Here is an 11034-nt window from a genome sequence, read left to right on the forward strand (position 1 = left end):
AAAAAGTTTAAGTTAGTAACAGTGGCGGCCTCAAAGGAGGGTCGCCACACTTTTAGTACCTCAAGGCAGTTTTTTAGGACGGAAAAAACAAAATTACCCTTATTATAAAAAAACTTTTTAAAAAATTTTAGACTTGCCAAAGCTCATTGGTATCTATTATACTATTAGGATCAAAGAATACTAGCATGCGTAGTTCATCTAGTTTATTAGCCACTCGAGGTCCTAACCCGCACTAATTATCCTGCCAATATATTTTATTTATAAAGAAAATTAAATTAAATTACGAAAAGTAGCAAATTAAGATAAGCAAAAGAAAACATTTAACGCATGGGGCTAACATCATAAACTGAATCACAAAATAAAATGAAAATTTGTTTTTGGATTGAAAAGTGGAGATGTACTCTCCTAGCCGAAAAGGGTGCTTAAAAGATGCCTCATGAAAAACCTTAGCTGGTTAAAAACCGAGTAGGAAAAACAGCTAAGGAAAAAAGAGTGCATGGTCTGCCACCCGAAATTCCGGACAATCTTGAACAACCACACAAGCGCCTTGATCACACCAAAAAAAAAAAAAAAAAAAAAGCGCCTTTCTCATCAAGTCTGGAGAAGGCCTACATAAAGAACAACTGTGACAAAATAAACTAATAAAATGTATATTTTGATATCTTATAATTAAATCAGAATGATCTTTTGCATCCAACAAATGCAACATGAAAGAAATATGAGTGCCCAACGTCCATTACTGCAACGGTCCATAGTAAGAACATCTAATAACGTTCTTCAGAGTTAGTTTTTTTGGCCTGCGACAGTAAAAAATAATAAATTAGTGGAAAAAAATCCACATAAACTCCAAATCAGTGGATCCAAACATTAGTAAGGAAATATTATCACCGAATCTAGTCACTTGTATGGAATGTGCAAATAGCGTTGAAAATACTACAGTTCTAACAATTAACATGATTGCATTGGTGACAAGAGAACTTCAAGTAGATGTTGTTAAAAAAAAAAATGCAAGGAAAATTGCACCTTCTCACTTTGACATTGATTTTTTTTTTTATTTAATAAAGTTACTAATAAAACGAAACACGAGTGCCTTCATTATTGTATTTCTGCTGAAATGAAAGTGACAAATTTATGATTCGTTATATGGCCTAGTGCTTAAATTGGTGGCATCAGTGTACAGGTGAAAAGTTTACAATAATGCCGAATAAATCACACTGAAATTTATAGTTTTAAAACTCTGTGACATGTAAAACACAATTTATTCTCGAACTAAAATGTTCAATGAATTATCTTATACGTTCCCTTATCAGGAATAGATAAATACTAATATTTTGCTCCTATTGAATGGCGAAACTTTATTTATTTAAAGAAGTAATGAAGATTGGTTAGGTTTACCCCTGAATGGATAGCCAAATTATGTGAATTGCAGAGTTTCTTGTGGTATTTATTGAAATAACAGGTATTATTTTATTTCTTTCTTTTAGGTTTCCATGTGGTACAAAAAGGGAGAGAGAAAGGAAAAAACCTGGTCGATGGCTATCATCATGTTACTGATTTGTTGTCAAAGTAGGATGCAGAAAAGGAGGGCGCCAGCGCCAATTAACTCCTGCAAATACAACTCAAAGATGTAAATTGAAACTTACAAGAAATAAAAGAGAGAGACATGGTTTTGTATTGATCAACAAACTGAAAGTGCTATAAGGTGTGTATTGTACCTGTCGACGAAGTAGAAGAATTTTGGGAAGGGTCGTCATCCACTTTGTTGGACTGCAGACGCAAACGCAACATTGGAATGGGTATACAATTATACCCCTCCTCCTCAGCTGCTCTACCAAATCTTCTCCTTAGACGTGGAAAATTGTAAAGATTCTCCTCATCTCGTGAACTGATTTCAGCCCTCAATCCTTTCGGGAATGATGTGAGCTCAAGGCATTCCAAAACCTCAATACACGAGAGACTTTGGAAATTGCACATCCATTCTGGGAGACTGGAAAAATTGTCACAGAAGCAAATGTCGAGGAACTATAGTGTTGTAACATGCTGAAGCCCATCGGGAAGATCCACTAGTTGCGGTAGCTCTCGAAGGCTCAAATGAGTAAGTCTTCTAAGGCTTTGCCATACACTGTCATCACACAGATCAACCATTTCACAGCTTCCAATGTGTAGTTCTATAAGCGACACAAAGTATTGAACACCTGGAGATAAAGACTTTAGTCTCGGGAATTCCTCAATCTTCAAGTACCACATAGAAGTGAGATTCCGTAGGTAGTCCGGAAAAAACTCTAGATCATCATTCTTTGAAAGAATGACGCGCTGCACTTTGGAGAGTGAGGCACAGAAAGTACTTGTTGATGATGAAGCAGACATTTCATCCATTTGCGGATTAATTTGTTTTTGCTTAATTGTTTTTAACAATAGTTTCCAGCTTGTATTCCTCAGCTGCAGCTCCCAGTCAAGAAATGGGAAAAGTGGCATGCATGTCAACCGTGGACAATGGCAAATATATAATGATCCAAGCTGAGGAAAACAAGGCAACATGAAGAGATCAGAATCATCTTCATTGCCCTTGTCCATTTCTCTCCACCATCCCTTTAAATTTGGCAAATTTGTCAGTCTCAGCTCTTTTAGCGATGGCATAATCATTGATTGTCTTGAACGCTCGCAACTACTACCCGTGACATACTCAAGAGCGGGCATCATTTCAAGCTTCAACAAAACTAATTTTGTGAATGGAAACCAACTCGAAAGACAAACACCCCCATAACCATTTAAGGTGAAATCTTTAAGACTTGGGATGTATTGAGTGCCTCTCAATGTCCTTTCATGACCAATAGCATCCATAGCAACATCATGACCCCAAAATAAGCTTAAGGATTGCAGATAACGTTTTTCTCCAAAATTTGCAACTTCAATGTCCATGCCATGCTTCAAATTTCTAATCTCCAACCCACCTCTCAAGCTATTTAGATTCCTTAAATCTTCTACCTTGGCGCTTTGACTGTCCTCACTCAATACCAATCGGGACAAGGTTTGAAGGTTACTAAGTTGGCCTAGTCCCGATGGCAAATGAGTCAAACAATGACAATAATCTAGCCTGAGATTCCTGAGGTTGACCAGTTGTGAAACCCCTCTTGGCAATTCTTCAAGACTGAAACATGAGGAAAGATTCAGTGACTGCAGATTCAGAAGCTTGCTAATAGAATCCGGCAACGTCTTCAGCTCCACGTTTCGAGAAAGGTCGAGAGTTCTCAAGTGCTTCAACTTGGCAATTGATTCTGGAACTATTTCAATCCCCGAGTTATGTAGATCCAAACTACGCAAGAACTTGAACTTCGAAAGCATTTCCTTATAAAAGGATGGTTCAAATCTCCTGTCGACGATTGCAAAATTTGATTCAGTAGGGATGATAATTGACTGAATCATTTTTGCTTGAACCAACGAAGATCGGATCTGCGACGTGAAACTCGGCCGGAGATTATTGAGTTGCAATGATACGTAACGAGTACTTCTTTCATCAATTGTAGCCTCATCGTTGCTTAGTATAGCATACCTCTTTCCGCCAACCCAAACTGCAAGGTCATGGACAAGGTCATGCATTTTGTATTGGCCATGATAACCCTGATCATATTCAAGAAATGATCTCGACACTAGACCTTCAAAACATCGAAGAGCTGCCTCCTCTATAGGTTCATGACTTGAATTTGATGTCGAGGTTATAAATCCTTGCGCCAACCAGTGATCTATTGACATAATCTTATCTATTTCATAGCCCTTGGGGTATAAGCTTAAAAAAGCAAAACAACGTTTCGTAGCTGACGGAAGAAATTCGTAACTCAACCTGAGAGTTTGTAAAATATGACCATGTCCTTGAGAATCCTCAGATATGCTTGAAAGTTTATCTTTGAAGGAGAGCCAATGATCTATTTCGGGATTGGCCCGCAATAGACTTGCCACTGACTTTATTGCAAGAGGAATTCCATGACATTTTTTGACAATCTCCCGTCCAATGCTAACTTTGTGATTGTCAATTAGATCCTCCACTTGCACAAAAGCAATTCTCTTAAACAGATCCCAAGAGTTATCCCCATCTAAACTATGTAAGCAATATGGTTCCATTCTGCTTGTGATTTTTGAAACGTCTTCATTGCGAGTAGTTAGTAGTATCTTATTCCCTCCTTTTCCATTATTCCTTAACAAAGTCTCCAGCTCTCCCCATTTCATAGGATCTTCATTCCATACATCGTCCAACACAAGGAGGTATCTTTTTCCATTTAATATCTCCTCCCGAAGTTTCCTTTGCAACTGCTGCATCTCATGAAGTCCTTGTGCCAAAGTCTGGTCCTCGGATTTAATGATCTTTTCAACAATCGATCTCACATTAAAATCTTCGGAGACATATACCCATATTCGCAATTCGAAATGTTTGATAACTCTTGGATCGTTGTAAACTTGTTTGGCAAGGGTGGTCTTTCCTAGGCCCCCAATACCAACAATAGGAATAACTGAAAGATCCTCATGACTTGTTTCGCTTTCTGCACCCAAAGAAAGTAGCTCTAGGATCTCCTTTTTCTCCTTCTCCCTCCCGGTGACTTCTTCTTCATTTACATAAGAGTGAGTCTCTCTCTCTGATCTATTGGGAACTGTGCTCTCCTCAGAATCATTGCTGTGTTGAAGATCAAAGTGGTTTTTATCCTCACCAATTTTAGCTAGCCTTCTCCTAATAGCTTTAATTCTATGCGCAACCTTATGCCGGAAAACAAGACCCTTGGGGAGTGAGAGGAGATTGCACACCTATAAGAATTAGAGAGAGATTCGAAATTTTTAAATAACTTATAGCCAACCTTTATTGGTGACAATGACTACAATATATGCACGTTATAACTCTACATAAAATGAACGAATGAAAAAAATATTATACAAATTAATATCAATAAATCAAGAAAGAGTAAACATACTATCAATCGCAATCTCTTAAATTACTTAAAACTAAACTAATGGCCCGTTTGGTTCATGGTTCAAGCCTTCTGGTTTGAACCAAACTTCAAATTTTTGTGAAGAAAAGAACAGTGTAGCAGACTAAACACCGTTGCCAAATATATCTGAAGTGGTTTCCTTAACATAATGCCTCTCCAAGATCGTGTTTTTCACGAACCAGTTGATCTCCAAAACGGCTCAGTCAAGGCATTGGCAAGTTGATTGGTGGGAGAATCTCAGGACACGCAAAGGGCACTCCTTTGCACTTAATAATGAACAAAGTAAACATTAATTGTGATCTGCTCACAGCAATCTGTTACATTGTTCAAGGAATCACTGTTTGGTAGAATGATACAATTTAAGGGAAAAGGTCCATGGAAAATATTACTAGATCCAAAGAAAGAAGTGTCTAAAATTTGGCTACTTAAAGATATTCATCAGAGAATATATATAATTTCCCTATATATATATATATATATATATATATATATATAGGATTACTATAATTTGCACTTTACTAATCTTGAGGACCGTGATATATAAGGTTTGGTCAGCTGGCTCTTTGATTGTAGGTCCAGGAATTCTTCCTCTGCTATGATGGGCTCAAGATTTAATGCCATACAAAGATCAACGTCAAACCAATGCACAAGTCTGGGTTCGAACTTTAAATGTGGAATTGAAATACTGGCATCGAACAATTTTACTTGAAGATCAAGTAAAATTGTTACAGTAACGTTAACTATTGAAGATCAAGTATAAATAGGGTTGCAATTGAAGGAGATTGCGGCCCTTTTGATCGGGTCCTAAACTCATGTCCCCGGGATTGCTTCTATAGTCGAATGGGCTACGAGACATAAAGTGCACCATTAGATCTATTTTTTTTATCAAAAAGAATATATTTAATGATGACAGCAAATAAGGGGGCCATTTGGTGCACATGATTAGAGTACGTTATTGGATATGACAATCTTAGGTGTTTGCATTGGAGTGTATAGGAAAGGATCCAGTTAAATTAATTGAGATTAATTAATAGAAATTCATTAGTTATGGTTAATTAATATGAGATTAGTGAAAGATTCTCAGTTATAATTACCACGTAAAGGATCTTTCTCTTTTAAAAATGATTATTTTGAAATTTACACTGTTGTCCCTCGAACAGACTTAAGTGTTGGTAACTAATTTTTTAGAATTTGAATAATTGATTATTCCATACTCTATTCAAATTGAATTTTGAAATATAATTATCAAATTTACACAGAAAGTCCAAGTCCATTTTTTTTTCTTTTTTCTCCTTTTTCTCTCTTTTTCTCTCTCTTCCACGCTCACTCTCTCTTTACCTCTCTCTCCACGCCGGGCAAACACCCTGATAAGGACTTTGGTGTTCGTTTTTGACACCTCCTTGCTCGTTGTAAAGATCTCGATGAGCTAAGTACGTTGACATGTCGCATGACCTCCAACTCCGCCGGAATCAACCGCAATCACCGACCGAAGTTCCGAACACAACCAAAGCTTCCAATCGCAATATCTCCTCCATCCGACATTCAATCAAGGTGATTCCAGTTCCTATGGATTCAGAACGAAGAGACGAAGAAAACTCATCCTTTTTCACAGCTCAATTCTCGCCAGAACACCACAGCCTATGGTGGCCGGAGTTTCCGCCACCACCGCCGCCGTTCAGCTCCATCCCTGCCGCCATTTTTGACACCGCCAGTGTCAATCGACTCAGAGAAGAACGCTGACCAAAACCTCTATGTCAATTTCACGGTCCCGCCTCCTTTTGTCAGAGAACAGAGTCCCCGCCGCTATCCAAGGAGGTAAGGTGTGGTTCTGACGATCTAACCGTTGGATCATCGTGATTTTGTGTCAAAACACTTAGAAGGAAGTGGGTAACAAAAGCCCTCAATCAATTTTGAAGCCACATATCAGAAGAATTAATATCAAAGTCGCCAGATTTTACCGACGTTTTTAGGTTTGATCGGAGTAGATAGAGGCCGAATTGAGTGAAATTGACTAAACCATTGAATTCAAAAGGGTCGATTTAGCAGGGGTAGGACCAAGTCGGCCGCGAAAATATGCTCCGACAACCTGAGCAGCTGCTGTCGTCGCCGCTAGTGGCTGGGGTTCGGCGGGTTCCGGCGAGTCTCAGTTCTTGAGGTTCCCGACCCAATCGAAGATCTGAACCAGATCCTGACTTGTTTCGATGTGCTAAACGTAATGGTGACCTCCGTTTGCGTCAATTCCACTCCGTTGAAAAGTCTACCGTTACTGTGCACGTAGATTGAGGTGAATCGAATGGATTCGTTGAGGTTCAGAGCGAGCCGTAGAGCTTCAAGAATAGATGGTTAGACAGCGTGAAGTTATCCATAGACTAAATTGTCAAGAGGTAGGATATTCTTATCCATATCCTTGATAGCCTTGTTTTAAATGATTTCGGCCTACGTAAACGTTTTGAAAATGATTTTGAGAAAATAGCATGACTTATGCTATTAAACCATCATTGTGTTAAATGAGGTTTTGAGAAATATAATTTATAAAGAAATGTAGTTTAAGGAAATAGCATGAATAATGCTATTGAATTCCTAATCAACTGAATTAAGGTTTTAACAGATATTTTCTTAAAATGAGATATTTTAAGAAATGATAAAACGCATGATGGCCACAGAGATCGGGATATGAGAATCATATCCTTAGGGGAGGGTCCTGAAATCCGTACGGGCCACATGTTTCACAGTGGTGATATTATGGTTTTGCATAGTTTCATTATTCAGATAATTTACTACTAATACGAGAGTATTTCCTTTCTTTAAAGGATGATCGGTTCCGGATGATATGTTCGGACCGTGATCACTTTTATTTATAAAGTTTTATAAAAGTATATTCTACTAGACATTCCGCTCACTTTTACCATTGTGTTTTCAATGTTTTAAACTCCCACTAGAGTTAGTGGTTTAGATTTACAACATTGGAGGTGGATGCCGATGAATTGAAGGCATGAGATTCGAAGTGGCTAGTTTATTCTAAATTTACAGTTTTTAATTCTGAGTTGTATTGTATCTCTGTATATAAACTGTATTTGGTTGACATTGTCCTAGAGTTGTATAATTTTAAACTTTATGTATTGTTTTAAATATTGTTTATAAAAGAAAGACTCCGGAGTAATATATTTTAATATCTATTTTGGTATTTGTACATTGTATTTTATATTCACGAATTTTTCTTAATTAATTCAATTTAATTAAATTAAATTTTAAATTAAACCTCAATAATCATGGCCTTATTGTTGGGGTCGTGACAGCATAGGAAAGGATAGATTGAATTTTAGTTTAATCCAATCTCACATTTGATGTTGTCATTAGAATGGGGCCTTTTTCACAAAATTTTTAAAATGTTGAAGTCAAATTGAAGTTTCCAAAATTTTAGAGGAAAGAAATTTTAAATCACATCAAAATTGCATTTGAACACATGAATTTATTAAAAAATAACAGTTTGGTCCCAAATTTTGTAAATATTCACAAATAGACCCCTAAAATATGTCACAATGTGCTCCAAATTCCAATTAAAGTGTGTTATGTTCAACCCAATGCTTTAGTAGGAGATAAATGAATTCCCTGTGTAAGATTTTTTCCAATTAAATCCTTTGAAAATTTTCACCATACACGATATTAAACTTTATGGGATTTCAAATTTAGAACTAGAGACCCCAAATAATATAAAAAACAAAACAGTGCGAAGATGACGACCAATGTTGCTTTTTGAATATTTTGTGTGTTTTGGCACTAAGGAGAAATTTCTGTGTTGTTGAATTCTTACATTTAATTTTGTTAGATTCATATTTTTAGTGGAGAAGATGACGACATGTGTTGTTGTTCTTTAGAGATTTTTGTTTTTTATGTTTTTTATTTTTTAGATTTTATTTGACTTTTGAGTTTTTTGAGTTTTTTTTCTAATTTTATAATTTTTAAGATAATATTTTTTAAAAAAGTTTAGTGATTAAATTAGTATAGAGAAGATAGTTTAAGGACATTTTATGAGACAAAATTAACGGTTTCTATTTAAAATTTAACAGATGAACTATTTATGAGACACTTTTAGAGTTCAAAGACTGTTCATAAAAAAAATTAACTATAAAAACTAATTGTAGAATGAGAAAAAAGTTTAGGAACCATCTATGAATTTAACTCTTTTAACTAATTAACATAACTACGCAAACGTTACATAAGATAGATTGTGGCGGCAAACATAAGTGATAAAAAATTAATACCATGGACACATAAGGGGGCACGTTGGGGGTAAAATCAACAATGTGATCAGAATGACGCTTTGAAAAACCGTTGTGTTTGGAAGTGTGAGGTGATGTGTTGAAGTGAGAAATATGGTGATTAGCATGTATATGAAGCACGGATATTGCTTGGCGGATCGGTCTTTGTAGGATTTGAGATAAGATTGCATGTTATGTATTTTGATTGTTATTGTGCATATGAACTGTCCTATATGATATGAGAATAATTAAAATAAAAATAAAAATAAAAAAGAAGAAGAAATATTCAATTAATTGTAATCTCCTAAATTACCAAGATTAAATTAAGTAATATCCTTATCATAATACCTTCTTGCCGGGCGTAGTAGTTTTTCGCAGCGATTCATAGGACACATCGTCGAGCAAGTTGTCAACATCTTTAACAACATGTTCTAGCCTCTCCAGCCAACTTTCAACAACTCTATCTCCGCCCTGCTGCCGCTTCTCCGCATTGCGAAGCACACCCTTGATAGTCGAAAGGGTATCCCCAAGTTCATCAAGATCTTCTTTCACACCCCAGATTGATGCAATCTCTTTTACTGCCTCACTACCAATAGCCTCAACCACTGCTCCCGCAAGCTGGAAAAGAAATGAATCTGCCATAATTGGTAGCTCCTGCAATGCAAGTTGAAAGTTTCAAACTTAAATTATTAGAAAGGTGGTTTGATTTGTTGCAAATTGTGAAGAAAATATACAACCTTCCCTGCCCATTTATTACACCTTTCCTCTTATCCATTGTAATTACCTATTTGTCCATGTACTTGTTATTCTCTTTCTACTTTAAAACGTTAACTTGTTAATCCAAGTATAATTCCTTGCTATGTTTTTTGCTCTGAATAATTTCTTTGCTTAAATAATTAATATGATCTCTCACCTCAAGAATAGTCCTTTTCTTTTCCCTCACAACTTTAACTGATTGTGGTTGTTATCTTTGTCCTCGCTACCTTTATCGCCGGGTCCAATTGTAGCCTTTTTTTTTCTGTTAAAACTTAAAATACATCACTGGTTATTATTTATATGTAACAAGGTTATTGGAACTTTTGGACTAGAACTCATCTTTATACGTCTCTAAATGATATTTTTTTTTCGTGGATCAAAAATATATTTGAAAAATCGCTCTATTCTACACATGTATTCGTCTGCCTTTACTATTAAAAAAAAAAACATAAAAAAACATAAAAAAAAAAAACAACAACAACAACCTTTTTAGCTGAAATAGAGAGAAAAGAGGGACGATTGTCAGACGTACGTTTTATTCTGCTTATTTTTAAGGTTTTTCAAACTTTTTTTTTTCCTTTCTCTTAATTGTTTAGCAAAAAAATAGAGAATTTATTAAGAGTGCATGAGTCTAAGTATCTACTTTTTATTTTTAATAATTACTCTTTTATTAGTGTAAGTCTGTGACTAAAAAAATTATAAATAAAAAATAAATAGTAAAAATTATAACGCATATAATTTTAATGAGTATTTGTTAAAATTACTGCAGCAGCCTTCGATCTAGTGTTCACGCTTCGGTTCTACTCTACTAGACATCGGGGCCCAGAACCAAAAGGTTGGGAAGTAGTACGCCCGGTTCACCAAGTTCTACCACTGCAGGGCCCAATCATACTCAAAAGAAGAGTTTGATCCTGGCTCAGAAGGAACGCTAGCTATATGCTTAACCCATGCAAGTCGAATGTTGTTTTCGGGGAGCTGGGCAGAAGGAAAAGAGGCTCTAGCTAAAGGTAGCTTGTCTCGCCCTTCCGGTGGGTAAATGGTCACTC

General features: G+C 36.1%; 1 protein-coding gene across 1 annotated transcript; it reads right to left on the minus strand.

Annotated features, from left to right (window-relative positions):
* Positions 1-2022: 2022 nt before the first annotated feature.
* Positions 2023-9874, minus strand: LOC21385113 (putative disease resistance protein RGA3). Its single transcript, XM_024173044.1, has 2 exons — positions 9581-9874; positions 2023-4791 (listed from the first exon to the last, which is right to left on the minus strand). The coding sequence occupies exons 1-2, from the start codon at positions 9872-9874 to the stop codon at positions 2023-2025; spliced, it is 3063 nt and encodes a 1020-aa protein (XP_024028812.1).
* Positions 9875-11034: the final 1160 nt, after the last annotated feature.

This window comes from Morus notabilis, unplaced genomic scaffold (genome assembly GCF_000414095.1).
Source record: "Morus notabilis unplaced genomic scaffold, ASM41409v2 Scaffold1913, whole genome shotgun sequence".
Lineage (NCBI taxonomy): Eukaryota > Viridiplantae > Streptophyta > Magnoliopsida > Rosales > Moraceae > Morus > Morus notabilis.

What these genes read in the sequence shown, in the direction of transcription:
- LOC21385113 (XM_024173044.1), bottom strand. Translation starts at nt 9,874, where the DNA reads ATGGCAGATTCATTTCTTTTCCAGCTTGCGGGAGCAGTGGTTGAGGCT. An exon ending in CTACTACGCCCGGCAAGAAG is followed by an intron (nt 4,792 to 9,580) that starts GTATTATGATAA and finishes TAATTCTTATAG; the next exon opens with GTGTGCAATCTCCTCTCACT.